This window comes from Sphaeramia orbicularis, chromosome 14 (genome assembly GCF_902148855.1).
Source record: "Sphaeramia orbicularis chromosome 14, fSphaOr1.1, whole genome shotgun sequence".
In the NCBI taxonomy this organism is placed as follows: Eukaryota; Metazoa; Chordata; class Actinopteri; order Kurtiformes; family Apogonidae; genus Sphaeramia; species Sphaeramia orbicularis.
The window spans coordinates 22753226-22774040 of record NC_043970.1 but is presented as its reverse complement, the minus strand read 5'-3'; the positions used below and the strand labels follow the sequence as shown (position 1 = coordinate 22774040).

The 20815-nt window shown below is 36.7% G+C and overlaps 3 protein-coding genes across 5 annotated transcripts; 2 read left to right on the top strand and 1 right to left on the bottom strand.

Annotated features, from left to right (window-relative positions):
• The first annotated feature begins 2645 nt into the window (after positions 1 to 2645).
• Positions 2646 to 6397, top strand: prdx5 (peroxiredoxin 5). 2 transcript variants are annotated; one of them, XM_030153726.1, is made up of 6 exons: positions 2658 to 2952; positions 4076 to 4210; positions 4384 to 4515; positions 5220 to 5258; positions 5467 to 5531; positions 6017 to 6397. In XM_030153726.1, exons 1-6 carry the CDS (start codon positions 2857 to 2859, stop codon positions 6120 to 6122), a joined length of 573 nt encoding a protein of 190 aa, XP_030009586.1. In that variant the 5' UTR covers positions 2658 to 2856; the 3' UTR covers positions 6123 to 6397. The 2 variants fall into 2 exon arrangements, with proteins under 2 accessions (XP_030009587.1, XP_030009586.1); XM_030153727.1 differs by lacking the exon at positions 6017 to 6397 and having other exon boundaries at positions 2646 to 2952; positions 5220 to 5295; positions 5417 to 5481.
• A 718-nt stretch (positions 6398 to 7115) lies between these two features.
• banf1 (barrier to autointegration nuclear assembly factor 1) lies at positions 7116 to 10800 on the top strand. 2 transcript variants are annotated; one of them, XM_030153728.1, is made up of 3 exons: positions 7116 to 7241; positions 7935 to 8098; positions 8821 to 10800. In XM_030153728.1, exons 2-3 carry the CDS (start codon positions 7973 to 7975, stop codon positions 8965 to 8967), a joined length of 273 nt encoding a protein of 90 aa, XP_030009588.1. In that variant the 5' UTR covers positions 7116 to 7241; positions 7935 to 7972; the 3' UTR covers positions 8968 to 10800. The 2 variants fall into 2 exon arrangements, with proteins under 2 accessions (XP_030009588.1, XP_030009589.1); XM_030153729.1 differs by having other exon boundaries at positions 7125 to 7241; positions 7940 to 8098.
• A 28-nt stretch (positions 10801 to 10828) lies between these two features.
• gng3 (guanine nucleotide binding protein (G protein), gamma 3) lies at positions 10829 to 14961 on the bottom strand. Its single transcript, XM_030153730.1, has 3 exons — positions 14770 to 14961; positions 13883 to 13982; positions 10829 to 12506 (listed from the first exon to the last, which is right to left on the bottom strand). The coding sequence occupies exons 2-3, from the start codon at positions 13979 to 13981 to the stop codon at positions 12378 to 12380; spliced, it is 228 nt and encodes a 75-aa protein (XP_030009590.1). The 5' UTR covers position 13982; positions 14770 to 14961; the 3' UTR covers positions 10829 to 12377.
• Between the last annotated feature and the right edge of the window lie 5854 nt (positions 14962 to 20815).

Genomic DNA, 20815 nt, shown 5'->3' with positions numbered 1-20815 from the left:
TTAGGAGATACATTATTGAGGAAATTTAAGTGCAGTAAAGAATGACTCTCACTGCACACTCTTCGTAACACACCGTAAGGACCATCTTCTCATCACAATTCTGCAGCTGAGTTATAACTTAGGAATTTCTCAACCTTATCTATATTGCTGATGCATACAATGATTAACAGTAAAAAAAAAAAAAAATCATCCAGTTTAAGTTTAGAAATTTTTCAGTCATAGTCTATTGATTATTTATTTTGTTACTATCAGATTTTATAATATTTTTAATTTGCGTACCACTGATAAATTTGAAATAAACTGTGACTGAGTCTACGCAGGCATATGCAATACACTTTTAATCCTGTATGCGTGTGTGTATATATATATATATATATATATATATATATATATATATATATATTCTTCCACGCAGGATCTTAGCTGTTCCTAGGACTGCACTCTTTTGGACAGAGGTCCCTGATGTTGTTCCTGGTATCTGCTGGAGCCATCCACTCAGTTTGGGGGTCACTGCCCCTAGTGCCCCGATCACTACTGGGACCACTGTTGCCTTCACACCCCACATTTTATCTATCTCTTCTTTCAACCCTTGGTATTTCTCGAGCTTCTCGTGTTCTTTCTTTCTGATGATGCTATCATTTGGGATTGCAACATCTATCACTACCGCTGTCTTCTGATGTTTATCCACCACCACTATGTCAGGCTGATCATCACCATCTTGTTGGTCTGGATCTGGAAGTCCCACAGGATCTTTACCTGTTTGTTCTCTGTCACCTTTGGGGGTGTCTCCCATCTTGACCCTGGGACCTCCAGTCCATACTCAGTACAGATATTGCTGTATACTTTGCCCGCTACCTGGTTGTGCTGCTCCATGTATGCCTTCTCTACCACCCTGCTGTGATGGGCTGGACTGTCTCAGGGGCTTCTCTACACAGCCTACACCTGGGGTCTTGTCTGGTGTGGCAGACCCTGGCCTCTATTGCTCTGGTGTTCAGGGCCTGTTCTTGTGCAGCCATGAGTAGTGCCTCTGCTGTCTTTCAGTCCAGCCTTTTTCAGCCACTGGTATGTTTTCTCGATATCAGCCACTTCCTAAATTTGCCGGTGGTCCATGCCATGCAGGGGCTTGTCCTTCCATGATAGCCCCTCAGGCTCCTCCTCCTTATTGGGCTTTTGTTGCCTGAGGCATTCACTTAGCAGTTGGTCTTTGGGGGCCATCTTCTTGATATATTCCTGGAGGTTTGTTGTTTCCTCCTGGACAGTAGCTCTGACACTTACTAGTTCTCGGTCCCCTTCCTTTTGCTTTGTGTACAGCCTCAGGATGCTGGATTTAGGGTAAAACCCTCCATACGTGATAAGGCGATTTTTTGTCTTGATATCAGTGGCTTGTATCTCTTCCAGTGGCCAGAATATTATGCCAGAGGGGTATCTGATTACTGGCAGGGCATAGGTGTTAATGGCCTGGTTCTTATTTTTGCCGTTCAGCTGACTTTTCAGGACCTGCCTTACACTCTGTAGGTATTTGGCTATGGCTGACCTCCGAGCTGCCTCTTCATGATTACTTTTTGCCAGCAGGACCCTCAGGTATTTGGAACTGTCCTGTATGTTTGCAATGTCCCCTTTAGGTAGTTCAACCCCTTCAGTTGTGATCACCTTTCCTCTTCTAGATACCATCCGCCCACATTTATGTAGTCCAAATGACATACCGATGTCTTTGCTGTAGATCTGAGTGAGGTGAATCAGAGAGTCATTGTCACGCTCATTCTTGGCATACAGCTTGATGTCATCCATGTAGAGGAGGTGGCTGATGGTTGTTCCACTTTGGAAGTGGTACCCAAAGCCGCTCTTTGAGATGATCTGGCTGAGGGGTTTAGGCCTATACAGAACAGCAGGGGAGATGCATGTATGTATGTATGTAGATAGATAGATAGAGAGAGAGAGAGAGAGAGAGAGAGAGAGAGAGAGAGAGAGAGAGCCAGTAAGTAGATTTTTTTTTTAAACATAAGATATTTGTCTTGATTGGAAACAGCTTGATGCAACATTTTTTCAGATCCTTTTTTTTTAAATGGAATGTCCTTTGCAGTGGACAGCATTTTTTTTCTTTTTCAACCTGTAAAACTCTTCCACTACATGACAAAAGTGCATTGCTGGGTCCCAGGAGGATATTTATTTGTTGAATTATGTGTAATGACTGAATAAAACCACTCAGTCCATTCAATCACTATTAAAGGGTTGTTATATTGAATTTCTAGAGAAAAGTCACATTAAGCCTAATAATTACAAAGGTGTGGACAAAGTAATGGACAGTTTCTACGTCAATTTACTTAATTCGTTTATTTTCAACACAAATCACAATTTCTGCAACAAGTTTCCCCCTTTTTTTTTTATTAAATGGTGACGCTTATTTACAGTGACTGTTACTATAGTAACAAAGGGGTCTTATCTGTAATTTAGCCTGAGGAGAGGCTAGCTAACTTTTAAGGCTGTTTTTGTGTTTAACTGTCAAGCTTGTACAACACTAATCTTGCGACTTGTTAAACACCATGGGCCAGTCTAAAAAACGCCGTTAAACCAATAAAAGGCGGTTTTTAGAATGACTTACCCCGACATAAGCAGATGGCGCAGTAAATGCATTTAGCAGGCCCAAATCTGGACGCTAGCTTAGGTCTGTGCGGTCAAACCCAATGTGGGACACTACTAAGGCTGGGTAACAGTATAGCAAAGTGACGCTGACTCTGTTTCAGGTGTGTCTGTGTCACAAGTGGGAGGGCAGAGACACAACACACCTCACACCACATCCTGAACCGTCGCAGCCCCTCATCAGTGGTTTAGCTTAGCAGGCTACTTAATTGCACAGCTATGTTTGCTATTACGACCACTCTCATCAGAAGCACCCGGACTGTCCAGTGCGCACGGCTGCTCCATTGCTCCACAGTCGCTAAAATGCCGATTCAGGTATGACTTCCATGTGTTGGGACAAGTTAACTGGAAGGGCTTCTTGTCATAGACCTGACCGTGTCTTAGTGGTTGAATGTGGATGTTATTAAAGCAGCTCTGTGGTCCGGTATTTCTTAGCTGTGGTCAGTGTCTCCATGATGCCTTCGCCATGACAGCCTTATCTTTACAGTAAATTGTTTTATGATCTGAAGTGTCCTGTTCGCAGTCTTGCAGCTTCATCCACGCCTGCTAGGCTTAACTTTCATGAACGATCGAACTGTTAATGGTTACCCACAGTCGGTTAGCTGTGTAGGGCGCCTCTCGAAAACTGATGCTAATGAAGTCAATTTTTGGTTAGCATTCGTATTAAATAGATTGTCTTAATTTCTAGGCAGGGTGTTTGATTAATACTGGTCAAAATCTACACACATGAAACTTTATCTGGTCACCTACATACAGAGTTATCTGACAGTTTTATATAGTTGTCAACTGCTCTGCGTATAAACATTAGCTTCTAGCATGCTAACACTAACCAAATAGTGCGTTTATTTGCACGTTTTCATTGACACAGTTTAATAAAATGGGACACTTTAGTTCGTCAATGTTGGTTTTATATTTAGAAACGGCATTCGGCCATTTTACCCAGAGACCTGCATCTGTATGTGATGATTTGTCGCCATCCAGTGACTAACTTTGGCACCTTCACATAAACCAGCGTTAAACCCCTAATTTGGGACAGGTGTATTTAATTTACTGATTTATGCTTTCACTAGTGTTTATCCCACTTTTTTATTGTCTTCTACTACATCATGAATTTGAGTGAATGCCAATAGTGTGTAAAACTATCATTAAAGCTGGGTACTTTAAAGAATCGTTAATGTAAAACATTCTGGTTTGTTAGACACTTTTTGTTCACTACACAGTTATATATGTGCTCGGTCATCGTTTTGATGTCTTCAGTATTAACCTAGAATGTAGAAAATTGAAATTTTTGACTAATACTGTATGTTTTGGGATGCATTTACAATGCACACCAGTGAGGACAACAGAGTCCCTGTTGTGGTACAAGAGCAGAAACTAAAATATTGTTGTAATATGGTAAAATAGTTTTTTTTTAATTTATTTTTTTTATTCTCATCAGGTTGGTGAACATCTGCCAGCAGTGGAGGTCCAGGAGGGAGAGCCAGGAAATAAAGTGGCCATGGATCAGCTTTTCAAGGGGAAGAAAGGTGTTCTCTTTGCTGTGCCTGGAGCTTTTACTCCCGGCTGTTCTAAGGTGAGTCACTGTTGTTGTTGTTATGACTGTCATTTTTAGTCACTTGAACAAATGTTTCCATTTTTATTTTTATTTTTCGTTTTTATTTGATGCCTCTTATCTTGGGCTGCTGCACATATGCATTTCCTGCTTGGGATCAATACAGCTCAGCTTGTCCTGTTTTTTGTTTTCAGACTCATCTCCCAGGTTTTGTGCAGCAGGCGGAGGAGTTGAAGACTAAAGGTGTAGAGGAGCTTGCCTGCATTTCTGTCAATGATGCGTTTGTCATGGCTAGCTGGGGAAAGGATCAAGGAGCAGATGGAAAGGTAGGGACTTCAGTGTTTTGGTGACGCACACCATGATGACCACACTGTCATTTAGTGGATAATGGTAGAGCTCAAATCTTAGGTTTAAATCATGACTAAAAAATGTGTTGTATAGAGCAGATGCCTACATTGGTAATTCCCAGTTTTGAATTAACTTCTGGTGATTTTTTTTCTTTGGACTGTCGCAGTAATAGAACAAACATGATGTTCACAGAAGATACAAAAAATATCTAGTACAGCTGAAGATTAAATTGATATGTTATTGAAATCACAATGTGTCCAGAAGCAATATCCAAATTGTGAGCTGCATTTTTTTTTTTTTTTTGAGAGAGAGAAAATGTACCACAAAATACCATTTATAAATGAAGCATCGTGGGTGCTTCAGAGATTGCCCAACCCACAAATTATATGCTCACCAAGTCGAGGAAAAGAAATCACTTCTTTTTAATGTTAATATCGATATTAATGGTAATATATATTTTTTAATATCCAGCATCTATCAGTCTTATCAAGTATAGCTTTCTTGTTGTTGTTTTTTTTCTAAAAAATGTATATTTTCAACTTAATAGGCTTTTGGTTTCCTATTGTCATTCAGTGGTTAGATGAATAGAGCAGACATAGTTTGCATACTTAAAGATCCCTGCTCCCATGGAATGCTGTAAAGACGGCAAAAACCTTGACCCTACTGCTGTTCTCATCTGCAGGTCAGAATGCTGGCTGATCCCACTGGAGCATTTACAAAGGTAAAACGGAAGATCAGATGTGCATGTAAATCAGTGTGTTAAAATAACTTGCCCGCACTTGAAAACCCTCGGCCTTCGGTCCACGCCCTAGTTTGGGCACATATGGATGGACAGACAGATGATGAACTGATGACAATTCCCTGTGGTGAGGGCTGAGGGTTATAATAACTGTGTACCAATTGTTTTTTCCTCTCACTCTGTTTCTTAGGCAGTTGACTTGTTACTTGACAGTGATCAGGTCGAGCAGGTACTTGGGAACAAGCGATCCAAAAGGTATGGGGACCTTTTTATCTTAGACATTGTGTGTGGTTTTGTTTATTTTTAAGTATTGTGCTGAATTAAAGCTGTGATTAACTGTTCTTATTTGAATTGCTTGAGGGCGGTTCAACTGTTGTACACACAAATGCCAAACCTATGCCACTTCTTTAGAAGTGAGTCACATACTGACTAATCAACACGGAATCAGTGCCTGAAAGAGGGAATGCAAGCTCTACTGACTTAAATGTGATTAGCTCTCTGTCATAGTCTTGTTTCTGAAATTGTACATATGCCATGTAAACTATAACCATGTACATGTTATTATTTACTCCCTACTAAAATAATTTTTGTAGATGTAGTTAGTGTGGGACAGCATCTTTAATTCATAGTCAAATAGTTTACCCTTTCTCTGAGACTCAATCAATAACTTTTTTTTGTTATATTTATGTTGCATTAAAGTTCAGAGCTATAAATCAGTGTGGACTCATCCTGTGTTACAGATATTCTATGCTTGTGGAGGACGGTGTTGTGAAGAAGATCAATGTGGAGCCTGATGGCACTGGGCTGACCTGCAGTCTGGTTTCTAATGTTTTGTCTGACCTGTAGGTTTGTGAAGGCTCATTCAAACCTAAATGGCTTGCGTTAAGTTGCACTAACTGAGCTCATCTTCAACCTGTTCAACTTTCCTTTTCTCCCAAAGACGGATGCAAATGTCATATGTATGCTAGTATCAACTGAGAGCTGGAGAGTAATAATACGCACAACTCTATTATGAATAGCAATCCAAGTATGGTGCACCCTCTGTATACTGTTATTTGTGATAGCAGAATAAGTATTTAATAAAATTCACCCTGAAAGCAAGAAACACTGTTTGCCTATAATTGGTGCTGTCAGTATGTTGATTAAATTACCCACAGCTTTGATCTTGGTAATGAATCATCTTCCTTTTGAGGTTTGGTGCTATTCATGTGCAAAGTGTGCTCAGCTGGAGTCCTCAGTATTTATTATTACAACATTTAAATCCTTTAAATTCTACATGCAGAGGAAATTTTAGATGTAGTAGCCAGAAATGGCAAATCAAAAAGTGTAAAAGTTCAATCGTCTTGCTGCGAAACAGGCATATGTGCTTTGCAAATAAATTGCAGTAGGATACAGTCATTTGCAACAAAATGAAACATACCTGTAGTACTTTTCAAGACGAGGTTACAACTTGAATTAAAACAAACAGTGAAACTTATTACTTGGCGTGATCTGAAAAGGTTTCTGCTATGTTGAGATGTAGACAGAAGTTAAAGTTAGTTCAGAGGGCTAGTCTGTTGATTCTACATGTTAACAATACTGTCAAATTGTATTTGTTATAGGCGGGTCTGTTCACCCTACGAGTGTTTTTTTTTTTTTTTTTTTAAATTAAAGAATCTCTGTACATAACAAACATGACTATTTGACATTCTGTGTGTCAGTGTGGCATAAATTGCCTAAGGGAACAGAACAACAACAACTGACAAATATTAGATTAGAATACAAATCAGGAAAAAGAAGTTTTGGAATTTCATCCTACGAGTTCGAACTCGGGGCAAATACTTCCTCAATCTGCGACGTCATCTGATGACATAAGTACGTTGGCCAGCCCCGTTGCATTGTGGTCGCCGGTGTGGACATTTGGAAAGAAACTAATCAAACGGCTCTTTATCAAACTACATCTCCGCAGAGACAGGACAGTTAAAGGTAAGATACTTCTCGTAGGTAGTTTGGTATTGCCGCCATTGAAAATGTTCTCCGTTTAATAAATAACGATGGTCAAACGGAAGCATAAAGTTGTAGAGTGTTTAGCTTCATTAGCTTTGGGAAGGCGCCGAAACGCCCAACTGTTAGCACACTGTAGCATCACAGAGCTAATTCAACAGACTGCGCTGAGGTAAAGGGTTTAAGCATTACCGAATGATTTTAAAATAGCAAACACCCTCTAACATCGGCAGCTGCTCTTAGGGGAGTTACTGGTGGCGCTTACTAGGCTGAAGTTGGTTAATGTTAGCTTATCGTGCTATTGTTAGCAATGAAAGGTATTGCGCGCGTATTTCAACAGTGGGAGTGAACAGTCATGTCGCTAAATGAAAGCAAAGTGCGGAAATGGGTTTCGTTTTGACGTGACAGTCTAATTACCAAGCAAACGCCACTATTGTTTTAAATACTAACCAATCCATAAAGATTTTCTTATTACAGTTGGCGCCATGTGGTGTAAGTTATGTTTCTTTCAAAGTAGTTATGCAGGGTTTTCCATAAAGTGAAACCATGACAGTGAGGTCAAGGTAACACTGAAACCACAAGTTTGCTCCAGACATACCTCACTGACTGAAACGGCCTGTTGTATTGTCTTTAATACATTGTGTTTTAATATCCTTCACTGTCTTTGTTTTGTAGCTCAGACTTGGTGATCTGTGACAGCTCTCAAAACAGCCATGTCGTCTACGTCCCAAAAACATAAAGACTTTGTGGCTGAGCCCATGGGTGAGAAGCCTGTGATGGCTCTTGCTGGCATCGGAGAAGTCCTTGGCAAAAGACTGGAGGAGAAAGGTTTTGATAAGGTGATACATGAACTTGATTTATATATTTCTACAAAACCAAGCTTTAGACCACGTGTGCGAATTGATGTAAATATCAGTGAAAATACTGACTGTAACAGCAAATAAGATTCAGTAATTTCAGCAAAATAGGCTTGCCGACAAGTCTGCTTCACTGATTGTTAATCATCTGTTTTACTAAAGTGTGTTAAAATCAACTGAAGTGTACAAGTTATGTGAAGTGGATCTGCAACTAATGATTAATCTTTTAGTTACTTGTTTGTTTATTTAATGATGAAGTGATTCCCAAAGCTCATTATGACATCCTCAAATGTCTTAATGTGCCCTCCTCCCCCCAAGAAACTACTTAAACCTGTGTTCCATTAACTAAATAGTTGTTTACTGATTTAAGAATAAAGTTTAATACTTCAGATTAATCAGTGCAGGTTTAATGTGAACTATTGTATATGTAACCATCTGATGGACTGTACAAATGTGTTGGTAATTGTACAAGTACTGCTGTAATTTCCTTTTATGTTCATATTGTCTTAATACTGGAGCAACTACAATAAAATGAAGGGAACATTACTTGATCAACTGATTATTCTGACCGATGTACATGGTATTAATTAGAGAAAAAAAGTGGTTAATGTTTTTAGCTGCTTGACAACAGGACAGTCTGTATGGAGAAATGCTTTTACATTTACATCCTTTTCTTAATTTGTTTTTGTTTTGTGCATTCACAGGCGTATGTTGTCCTTGGCCAGTTCCTGGTGCTAAAGAAAGATGAAGAGCTTTTTCGTGACTGGCTCAAAGATACTTGTGGTGCCAATGCGAAACAACAAGGTGACTGCTATGGCTGTCTTAAAGAATGGTGTGACGCTTTCCTATAAACCATTCAGCTGTTGTTTCTACTTCTAAAACTGTACATTACCTCTTTGGTTATCTTAATTCAGTTCAGCTACACAATACTATATATGGACTGACACACCCAAATAAGGTTTATAGAAGTCCGCCTGTTTTTGAAGTACACCTAAAACCTATACATTTTTGAAATCCTTTACACATGCCCTTCTCATGGTCTTTGACAAGCCTGTCAACACTTTCTCTTATAAAGACAATACAGATTCAGAATTGCTACTGTTTTTTTGGGGCCTGTCTTCTGCTAATGGTAACTGGGCACATTTCACTACTCGGAATGTTTTTAAAATGTTATTGAAGTGGTAATTGAAGTAGATCATGATAATGAGTTCGTTCTACTTTCATCATTTTCAGTTCATTTTAACAGATGTTTTTCACTCTATTATTGCCTTGTAAGAATAAGAAATGCACAGGACTAACAGTTGTCAAATGATTGTTCTCTCAATGTAGGCCTTTCAGTAACATATTCCTGTAATGTGGCCACTTTTTAGGAAATAAGGTTAAAAAAAAAAAAAAAATTAGGCTGCTCATGATAATAATATTGAATTTGTCCAAGACCAGTGGAATACAGCATGTTCCCTCTGTTTTAGGTTAGATTTTAAATTTATAGTTCACTGATTGTTGGCCTTTCACTGAGAATATTATTGTTCTAACACAAGCTTATTCTGTTATTAAACACTTAGCCTAAAAGCTTTTTCACGTTTTATTTCAGTACATGGTTTTCTCTCTGTAACATGTCACTGATCAGTACAGGCCTGGCAAATATTTGGTCTGTTTCTCATTTTCTTATTTTGAAGCCATTGAAAAGTTGATGGAATGCTGTATTTCTTTTTTCATATATAGCATATTGTATGCCTCAAATGTCATGTGCTGTTCATTACTGTTTCTAAAATGGGGGTTGATGTCTGTCTGAGATATTGAGCAGTTTGCAGAAGATGTCACTGATTTATACAACATAGACTAAACCTCAAATCTGACACTGGTGTTTGTGGGAAAATATATTTTTTCTGTCTTTTAACAATATTTGTCATTTTAAACTTGGTGCAAGTAAAGACAGATTGTAGCCAGATCTCATATCTGGACTGCTCAAAGCTTGTTTGATGTGAACATAGAAATGTATATAAATAAAGATGCCCATGCAACATCTAAACCTCCTGTAGAAATGTGTCAATGTCTTTCTCTGGTGCGGAAAGATTAAATTAAGGGTGTGTCTTCTGCCATTAAACAAGGATTTTCAGATAGATGACTTTGTATCCTTTAAAAAAGCTGGTGTTCAATGCAGATAAGAGAAACATCAGTTGAGCTGGTTTGTGCTCAAATGGTACAATGGAAGGAAGTGCATGAATTGGCATTTAGTTCACAGAAATATACAAAAATACAGCGTATGCATCAATTTAGACTCATGGCAAAATTACAACAGCTTTCCAGTGGCTTTAAATTTAGATGTAACACTATTCGTGTAATGTATTTTTAATACAAAACAGGTAGGAATCGATACCTTTAGACCATCTTTGTAAAGATGAAATGCCTTAATGCATGGTAATTTTGCAGTTTTGCATGCATGTCAAGCTGTTTAACCAGTATCATAAGCTTCCACATACAATGTTTGATGCTTGCCACCAGTTGCCACCTGTTCAAAGATGAAACTCTTGTTAAAACACTGATGGAAATGTTTGCATATAACTGTGAAAACTCTTCAGTTTTATATTGCTGTTATAGGAAAAATAAAAGGAAGTTATCACATTTAGCCATGCATTATGTTTTTTTAACATGTTTCTCAGAATAAAATCACAGATGAAAGTAAATGGATGACAGGAGGTTTTATTTCACTGCTTAATATTCCATGGTTACTTTTTTTTTTTTTTTTTTTTTTTTTTTTTTTTGCCAAAGCTCCAAATTCGATATCTGCGAGACATTGGAAAGACATTGATAGTTTTAATGGTTCAGAGCAGGGGTCTCCAAAATTTATATCATGTCTAAGATGATGTGGAGAGGAAATCGTAATAGGTGTAGGAGGTGAAATAACCAGAGAAAGTGAAACCTTTAATTAAAACAGGAATTCCCAAGTCATTTTCTTCTGACTTCACATAATGAATAGAAAAATGTGAATACTTTATTTTATAGTGATCAGAGACCCCTCCTCCTAGACCTGATTATTAAAAGGATGTACACCTGTCTGTAAAAGTAGCACTACTATGTCTCTTCACGCCTTAAAGAAATAGAAAACTGTTCATGTGACAGACTCATATGAACCGAATAGCTGATTCTGCTTAAATGGCTTAGTTTACATGTACCTCTATATAATTGACAACCCCTGGAATGTTTGGGTCTGTGTGCTATCGTTGAAATATAAAATCTTAATTTGACAGTGACCAGATGCTCAAGAGTTGTTGCTAAAGTTTCACAGTAGCACCTATGCATACACACACACACGTCCACATCCACACTACAGCAACAGTATAGAAATGAGTAAAATGCTAAAATCTTAATAAAACCTCAAAAGAAATAAATATAGTCCACTTATAAATAGCTGTTGTCCTTTGTAGATAACAAGTAACTGCCAAAATGGAGGAAACACCATAATGAGTGAGGAATATTTGAAAAAAAAAATGACACAAATATTGAGGAAGATGATGAAAAACATTCTTCAGTGTTACATCTTCTTCCTCTTGGGTGTTTTTTCTTCACCAGGACTCAAATGGTCCTGCTGTAAGATCATAAACATCATAAGATAAAATAGAAATCAGCCTCTTTTACCAGCCTAGACATCTTTTTTTTTCTCTCTTTCTCCACCAGATGTTAAAAGTAAAAATAATAAAAGGAGAAGTGACAGCCCTGGCCTGAGCAGCATCTGAGACATGTAGCACCACCATTATCCAAAGACCTAAAGTAGGAACTTAACGCTCCGGTTAAAAGTTTCAAATGCTGCAGAATCCAAACGAATCCCATCTTGTGATTATTGAAGCAACACCTGTCAAACACTAATACTCCTTTTTGGCAGTTACCTGTAATATGTATTAGCATGAGATGTATGTTTTTTAATCAGATGATGATAACAGTTGTTTTTTGTTTTTTTTGTATTTTTCCATATTTTTTCCCTTAGTTTTGGGTCTTGATAGTGATAACGTTATTTTATTGATTGAATGTTTAGCTTTTGTTGCAAATTCCCATGTTCCCCTCTTAACAGTGAGACAGACGCTAGCCATTAAGGAATTTAGTTCAAGACATTTTGGAATCGATTATGTACTGTACATCGGCAGCTTTTATGCAAGGTTACTATAGTACATTGATGTCTTATTTAGATTGGAAGTACATGTACACACTGTACATACATGTACATACTGTACAGTTGTACTTTGATCACAACAATCCCTGATTTGTCTCAAAGCAGAGCGCAGAAGAATTTCTTCTCCCTGAAGGGGTTCTCTGAGGTGGGCACGGGGGTGATCAGGGGGTCTTCGCAGGCGTGAGCGTCACAGTAGGCCATCAGGTCAGCGGCTGCCTTTGACACCTGGAGACGAGGACGATCAGCGTTAAGAAGGTGGAAGAAAAGAGAGGGATAATACATATGCGACCTCAAATTTATATATTATCATTTCATGCATAATCTGCTATAGTGTCTCCATTACTCTTCATAGTTTATATTTAAAACCCATCTCTTTTTTGCCTTGAAAAGCTCAATATTAATATTATTGTACAACATGGATCTACTGTGGTTAAGTTTTTTGTTGATTACTGTAATATTTCCACCTCTTTTTTCTCATTTTATCTTTATTTTTCCCACCTGTCTATAAGGTGTAGCCATGTGCAAGTGCAGGGATTTTTTTTTTTTTTTTTTTGTAAGCAAGACACTTTTATATTATGTACCATTTTCCATTTTTGGAACTCTGACATTTAGAATTTCAGTGTTCTTGCAGCATTTTTTGCAAGTGCGTTGTTCAGATAATTGTGTCACCCAAGCTCATAAGATCATTAAATTGTTTCCATAAATATCCGAAAATCTTCTGAAATATAGACAGGGATGTCTGGAATTTTAGGCCACAGACAGTTAAACTTTAGATTAAGGAAAATAGGTTAATATTCTAGTGCAAAGTGTCATATGAACATATAAAAAAAACAGTTTCCAATGTTCCCAGTGGAAAACAGAAAATGTTATAAATAACATGATGAAACCTGGTGATATGTCTAGATAAACCAGATGTTTGCAGCTGTGAGGATCTCATGAAACGGCGAAGAACGTGAATAAAACTAGACGATGAAACTGTTTGTAAATTTTTATATCTGCAGATGTCAGATAACTCACTTTTTCTCAGGTCACTTTCTCAATTAAAACTTAGTTGATACTTAATTTAACTTAATTTATGTTCCATACAAAGTGACAGCAGCTGTAAACAGTCTCTAAACATGATAATAGATGTTATAACTTTAGTCTCTTTCTTAATCTTGTCCCTTTCTGGTGAATTGTTCTTTTTAAAAGCCTATGTACATCTTCAAGGTGTTTCTTAAGGCATTAGAAATAACTGTGAAGCTGATACTGTCTGGCAGGTGTCCAGTAGGATGCACCGATGCAAACTGCATTTGAGAAGGTCACTGATGCTTTTCTACATCTGCAGTCCATTGTGGACAATTTAAAAAAAAAAAAAAGTAATTCTTTAGTGCATCCATTATTTGTACGTCATAGTATGTACAGACATAGTTCATGAAAAGTTCTAAACACTGATCATTTTTGCTGTTTGTGTCACTCATGAATAATAGGGACAGTGGTGCAGAAATTGACCAAGGTAAGACAATACCACATAAGACTCCCCTCTAATGTAGCAGAGATTCCAGTGCAACAGAGAATTACTGTATTGCAGTGCCACAAATCTGAGTGTGAGGCGGTCTTACCTTTATCCTGCAGAAACTAGCCTCGATCTTCAACTGCTCCACCAGCTTCCTGGCTTGGCCGACGCTCATGGTGCTGTTCACTGGGGTGTCTCCTTTCATCCTAACCGCAAACACAGCAACGTTTAAGCATCATAGAATCAGACTGCACGGAAGCATTACAGAGTTACTAATTGAATGATTACCTTTTCCCTTGAGCATTAAGAAATATAGCCCTGCACACTACTAAACAATGATTGGAATGTGTGTTCTGTCTTATTTACCAGGCTAGGATTATTACTAGCAAAATCATATTGTAACCGATCAAATGAACTACATTTGTGAATGAAAACAGTGTTGACCCATGCATTAAATAGCACAGTATATGATAAAATCTGCTACCAAAAAAAAATCTATATTTTGCTTTCAGATTTAATGTCCATCATATCTATTTGCAGTAAGTGCAAAGCACAGATAAAGCTGCAATTTAAAAAAAGCCCAAATATCAATCCATTTCATGTCATAAATCTGGCACATCCACTACTTAGCTATCTCCTGAGGTAATGGCAAATATGTTTTTTTCCTACTATAGTATAACATAAACCAGGCCAAACAGTCAGCTCCATCCACCATGGCCTACAAAACCTCCCACTATGAGCAAGAATAATCAGAGTAATATCAAATGTACAGTGAAACAAGCACTGCAGCCACACAGTAATAGAGAAAATGATGAAAAAGAAATGCATTTAAGCAGAAAAAATATGCCATAAATGAAAAATGAATGGAGTCAGACGGATTGTCAACAGGGGAAAAAAGCAGAGCAGCATAAGAGCGAATCCATTTGAACCATTCTGGACCTTTCCCCATTGTCTTTTTCTTCTTCTTCCACCCACCCCCCCTTTCCTCCTTACCCGTATATTATTCCTCTTCAGGTGCAATCTTCCCCCCTCTTCTCTCTCTTTTTTTGCTCTTTTTCTGTGGCCCTCTGTCAGCTTATGTTTTGTGGTATCAGTGTAGCCGGACCCCACCCCTCACAGACAACAGCCTGGATGGTACCCTGCTCTGTACAGTCCAGTGCACTGCAATTCTGCCACAATGAGCACTAGATTTGTGGTGGATGGGTAGGAACACCCCTGCAGCAGCGAATGGTAGCTGCCAGACGGACGGAGGGGGAGGCACTCAATGAGGGCTATCTTATGAGGGGGGGATTGTACCATATTTACATCCAGGAAAATGGGGCCAACAGGAATCTCTCATATTTCAATCTGTAACGATGAACAGAAAGGTGTGTTTGCTGCATGGTTTCAGTTTCTGCCTACATCACCATATAACCCCGTAGATGTGAGCTGCAGACACTCATATATGGATGTGTGTCTTTGCCTTTTGTGATGCCCACCCTCTCCTCTGTTGCTATGGGGACTGCTGCAGTCTGGTTCAGTGGTTTACATCACATTTTAAAATGGAGAAAATGTGCTACTATTGTGAATGTGTGTGCTGCAAATGAAAACACAAGGCTGGCATCTGTGTGGCACATTAGTAAAATGGGAGAAAATTAAATGCCCGGCAGAGGGAAAAGCTGGGTGGATTTTTATTTTTTTTTCTTTGTTTTGTTTTGTTTGTTTTTTTTAAATCAATAACCAGACTCTGATGACGCTCAAAAACCAAAGAGCCTCTGGAGGAAAGAGCACTACGCCTGTTTAAAAAAAGCACTACGCCCACAACCCGTTTGAATTGGTTAGCCTATTTGTGTGTATGTGTGAAAAATAATAATAAAAAAGAAAGAAATCTAAATAAATCACCCAATACACCCCAGAAATGTAGAATCAGGTCATAAAACCATAAAGATATATGTATTATTTACTGTACAGTGATAATTTTCCTTATATATATATATATATATATATATATATATATATATATATATATATATATATATATATATATATATATATATATATATACATATATTCTTCTGATGTTTGAACATAGACCTTGACATTTCTAGATTTGTGAAATATTTGTCATGTTCATAAATAAAAGTATATAGCCTACTACGGCTTTTATTTAGACAAGCTTGTAATATGAGCATGGGATTTATAGTGTATGCTTCATTGTCTTAATGTTTTATTTTATGTTAATTAATATTGTTTAAAGGAGACACAAAATGTCTCATTGAAAATGTTTGGCAATCACTGCTGTAGCCTATGATTTTTGGATTTTTTTCACAGGATGTTTCAGTAGCAAAAATCAACTTATGATTAAGTGTAAATGCATGATTATATATACAGCTATGGAAATAATCTATTGAATCACTGTGACAAATTTAAAAAAAAATTATACTGTGTCTTAATTAGTGACATGAAAGACCATTTAATGCTGAGAAACACTCTGTAAACAATTATTATTTCAAGAAAAAGATATTTAAAGGTCACATTAAAATGTTTTTGTACTGAATTTCTACAGAAAGTCACAAGTTGTGTTTTAAACTTAGAACAGAACACAAAAGAATCACAAAGCAATATAATATGATTATAATATGACTGAATATTGACACCATCCAGGCGACATCAGGTTTATTTGCATCACATATCAAATCCATCAACATCTATATTTTTCCTTCGACTTTAAAGGAAGACAATCAACAATCAAAAATGGATGAATCAACATTAAATGTCTTAAATGTTTCTTTTAATGTTGATAATGTGTCAGTGACCACAGATGAACCTTAGGAGGCAGCATGAGCTGCTGGTGAATCTGGACCGATACACCCGGGCTGCAGTTTCAGGACTCCATCTGGTGGATAATCGAGGCAGATTTGGCTGCAACAAGAGTGAAGCAGCAACAGATCTGTCCATATAATTAAGCAAGCAGAAGAGGTGAACCTGAGACTAACATAAATACTGGAAAAAATATTATACTGTTAATGAAAGAGGGTTGCTGGAAGAAAGCAATATATCAGTTTACCAAGAAAAACACACTCAACCAAACTTAACTTGACTCCATCTGCTGGATAACGGTGGAAAATTTGGGTGCAACACTGTAATATCCTGAAAACTAGTAAATACAGATATGATGATAGAAATACTAAGACAGAGAGGACAAAACTCAGTGTCTAAAGCACAGGTGTCAAACATGTGGCCCAGGGGCCAAAACTGGCCCGCCAAAGGTTCCAGTCTGGCCCGTGGGATGAAATTGCAAAGTGCAAGTTAGGGCATCAAACTCAAAAATCATATCATAATAACCTATAAATAATGACAACTCCAAATTGTTTTAGTGCAAAAAATAACATTCAATTATGAAAATGTTTACATTTACAAACTATCCAAACAAAAAGAATGTGAATAACCTAAAAAAAAAACCAAAAAAAAAAAAACGGAATTTGTTAGGAAATATAAGTGCAAGTTTAACAGTTTTCTGCCTGTTACTAAATGTTTTGTGCATATATATTAATAATAAGTCGAGGCATAATAATGATAAAATTGTACTTATATTTCCTAATGAATTCTGTTTTTTTTTTTTTCAGGTTATTCATATCCTTTTTGTTTGGATAGTTTGTAAATGTAAATATTGGCATAATTGAACGTTATTTTTTGCACTAAAACAATTTGGAGTTGTCATTATTTATTGGTTAGCGTGCTAGTATTTTACTGATTTTAATTTGTCTTTGTTTTTGTGATGGTTGTATTTTGTTGTTCTTAGCCCGCTTTAAACCCTGTGCTATCACTAGTTTTATTTACTTATTTAATCCCTTGTTTTATGTTTGGTGTACGGCACTTTGGCCAGCTGTAAAGTTCTTAAAGTGCTTTATAAATAAAGTTGGTATGGTATGGTACTGGTCCGGCCCACTTCAGATTAAATTGGGCTGAGTGTGGCCCCGGAAGAAAATGAGTTTGACACCCCTGGTGTAGAGCCTCAAGTTCCTCCAATAACATATGCAAATTAATCTGAAATAGAGTTACTTAAGTACATAAATAGTTTATGTGATTCTGTGTAACAGTCTAACAGTCTTTGGAGGATTGTAATGAGTGTAAGAAACAAAAGTAAAATCAGAAGAATTATGTGCATAGCATTTTAAAAAAGATAAAATGCATAAAATATATATAAAATACTTACATACAAAACTAAATGTATTCTAGAGTTAAAAGTTAGTGTTTAATGTGAGCTCCACTGAACTCTCTTGGAGCAATTTTGGGTCTTCTTTCTTTCTCCACATGATCTTACATGACTTCCATAATATTTCATAATATGTTTCAGATTTTTTAAAATAATGTTTCTATATTTGTTGTATAATTCTCAGCCTTAATTTGTGAATTCCCTTGAGATAATCATGTATTATGCGTGCCGCTATAAATAAAATAAACCTGATTTTTAACACAGAGATGCATTATACCATGATAACACAAACTTTAATGGTGGCCTAAGACTTTTGCAGCTATTATTGGACTGTTTTATGCTGTTAAAATAAGCTAAACCAACCAACCAACCAACCAACCAGACACTGTGAGCGCTTCATTAAACCTTTACACCAATGTGGGTAAAACTGTAGAACTCAGTGTAAAAGTTAAATGAAATGTTGTACAGGGGTAATAATCACTGTTTAATGAAGGTACATATTCTCAATTTTGAAGTACAATGCAAAGTATACATTCATAAATGTGTTAGGGGCACATGGAATAAGAATAAGAATAAGAATAAGAATAAGAATAAGAATAAGAATAAGAATAAGAATAAGAATAAGAATAAGAATAAGAATAAGAATAAGAATAAGAATACCTCCTTCAAAAGTGTTGCGTTTGGTTCTGAGCTGTTTCCTGGTTTGTTTGTTAGTTTTTCTTTGCAGAGAAGGCTGATTTGCTCTGGTAAAATTAACCTGGTTTCCAGCAACATATTCATATTTAATTCAGCAGGGAGTTGGCAATATTGCTTGTAGTAATTTTAGGATTGGTGTTAATCCTCTTGAACCGCTTTTTTTTTTTTTCTTCTGGCACAGATTCTGAAAAACAGAGACAGCAGGTACAAACCAGTACAAGACTACAAGGGCATTACCCAAAATCCTAAACAGATGGTCCATGACAGCTCCTGTTTGATCTCTGCAGGCTATGATCTGTTGTAATTAGTGTGGGACCCTTGAATGCATGAAACACAACAGAAAAGACCGAACTTCAGTAAAATAATATCTCATTTAACCCTTTAATACTTTTGGTAATTTCTACATACATTATGAGACAGTGACAGCAACAGTGACAGTGAGTCAAAAGTCTCAGGTCTAATGTGGTCTACAGGGTCTGTAAGGTCCACCTCTGCATGAACAGTGAGTGTACCTGCTTTGTTAGGTACCATGAAGTAATGGTACTAATGTAAGGGATGATGTTCAAAGGGATAAGTGATGTTCTGATATTGTAAAATACATGTTCCCTTAACCTTATTTGTGTTCTGATTGTATTTTTTGTACTTACCACTTTTTTTTTTTTTTTTTTTTTTTTTTTTTTGTGCCACTTATGGGTAAAGAACCAAATATGGTAACTTCATTAACCTTGATTTTCTATATAACAGTAAAAAAAATTTGAAAAATTTCACAAAAGTAATAAAGTCTTGTTATGTCCTCCAATAACACACTAATGTTGAAATTTTGAATCTTATTTCTGTGAGTGCTCTATAAAGGGTTAAAACCAAAAAAGTAAGGTCATGCCCATCATGAAAGTTAAAACAATGTCTATTATAATTGCACACACAATTGTTTTATACATGTTACATCTAACTTATGTTACTGTTCTTCTTAATTAATAATATTTAATTAACGGGAACATAATTATTACCATGGCACACTGGGACTATTCCATCTGGACAGCTCAAAGCAGAGGAACAATCTCATTGTCCGTAGACACTGGGGTTTCATTTAGCTTTATTTAATTTCATCCCTGATACAAAACTGGTTCTGATTCACAAGGGGGGAGATTTCATTATGGAGGGACACATTAAACTAAGATGTGAAGTTTTTCCTCATCCAGGAAATGTTGAGCACCTAATATATTGTTTCTTTCATTCTGGTTATCATTCATTTTTCCTATTTTGTGCCTTTTCTGTCTAAGTTTATGATGGAGATGTCTACATATGCAATGAAAAACAGAATTCAAGCATTCTGTATGACTTTCAAACAGTATTATGTAATTATGCTAAATTATAGAATATGTTTAATATAATATGATGTTATAGAAGTATGTTAACACACCAAAGACATAGTAAAAAAAACACAAAACTAGAAAATGTTGAGTCTATAAGAACATGTTTTTTTTCCAAAGTTGAAAGTCATCTTGTTTTATTTTTGGGGTAAATGTATTATATTATACCATTATTTAAAATGACAAAACAAGACCTAACAAGATTAAATTAAATTTAACTTCCTTCTCTTATGAGGAGTGCTATTGTGAAGCGGAAACCTGATTTTCTTACCGACAGAATGAGGCATAGAGGTCTACAACATAATCATAGCCCCAGACAGGTAACCATGGGTCACCTTGAACTTCCCAAACCAAAAACAAATCAATTGAAAAATTCTGTCTTTTCCAGGGCCTCCAGTCTATGGAATTAGTTACCTTCATACATCAAACACACTAAAAGGTTACATTCATTAAAAAAAATCACTCAAACAGGAACTACTTAAGGAAATACAGTAATGCAAATGATTGTTTTGACTCTCGCAATTCAAGTTGCTGTACAAATAAAAGTTAAAATATTTTAAGGTTTATGTGTTAAGATGAAATTTTCAGCTTGCTGATGATAACAATGAATTGTAAATTTGTTTTTATTTCTGTATGCATGTTGTGAACTGTATCTGTATTTTAACAAACCCCTGGAAGAGTAGCAACCACTACGGTGGAAGCTAATGGGGATCTGTAAAAACAATAAACAATAAACCTGAGCCTCTACCTGGTCATCCCATCTTTTTATTACATATGA

Coding starts and splice junctions, on each gene's coding strand:
- prdx5 (XM_030153726.1), top strand. CDS start 2,857: ATGTTTGCTATTACGACCACTCTCATCAGAAGCACCCGGACTGTCCAG. Junction 4,211..4,383: donor TTACTCCCGGCTGTTCTAAG/GTGAGTCACTGT, acceptor TTTTGTTTTCAG/ACTCATCTCCCAGGTTTTGT. Junction 5,532..6,016: donor GGGAACAAGCGATCCAAAAG/GTATGGGGACCT, acceptor CCTGTGTTACAG/ATATTCTATGCTTGTGGAGG.
- banf1 (XM_030153728.1), top strand. CDS start 7,973: ATGTCGTCTACGTCCCAAAAACATAAAGACTTTGTGGCTGAGCCCATG. Junction 8,099..8,820: donor AGGAGAAAGGTTTTGATAAG/GTGATACATGAA, acceptor GTGCATTCACAG/GCGTATGTTGTCCTTGGCCA.
- gng3 (XM_030153730.1), bottom strand. CDS start 13,981: ATGAAAGGAGACACCCCAGTGAACAGCACCATGAGCGTCGGCCAAGCC. Junction 12,507..13,882: donor CTAGTTTCTGCAGGATAAAG/GTAAGACCGCCT, acceptor CCTCGTCTCCAG/GTGTCAAAGGCAGCCGCTGA.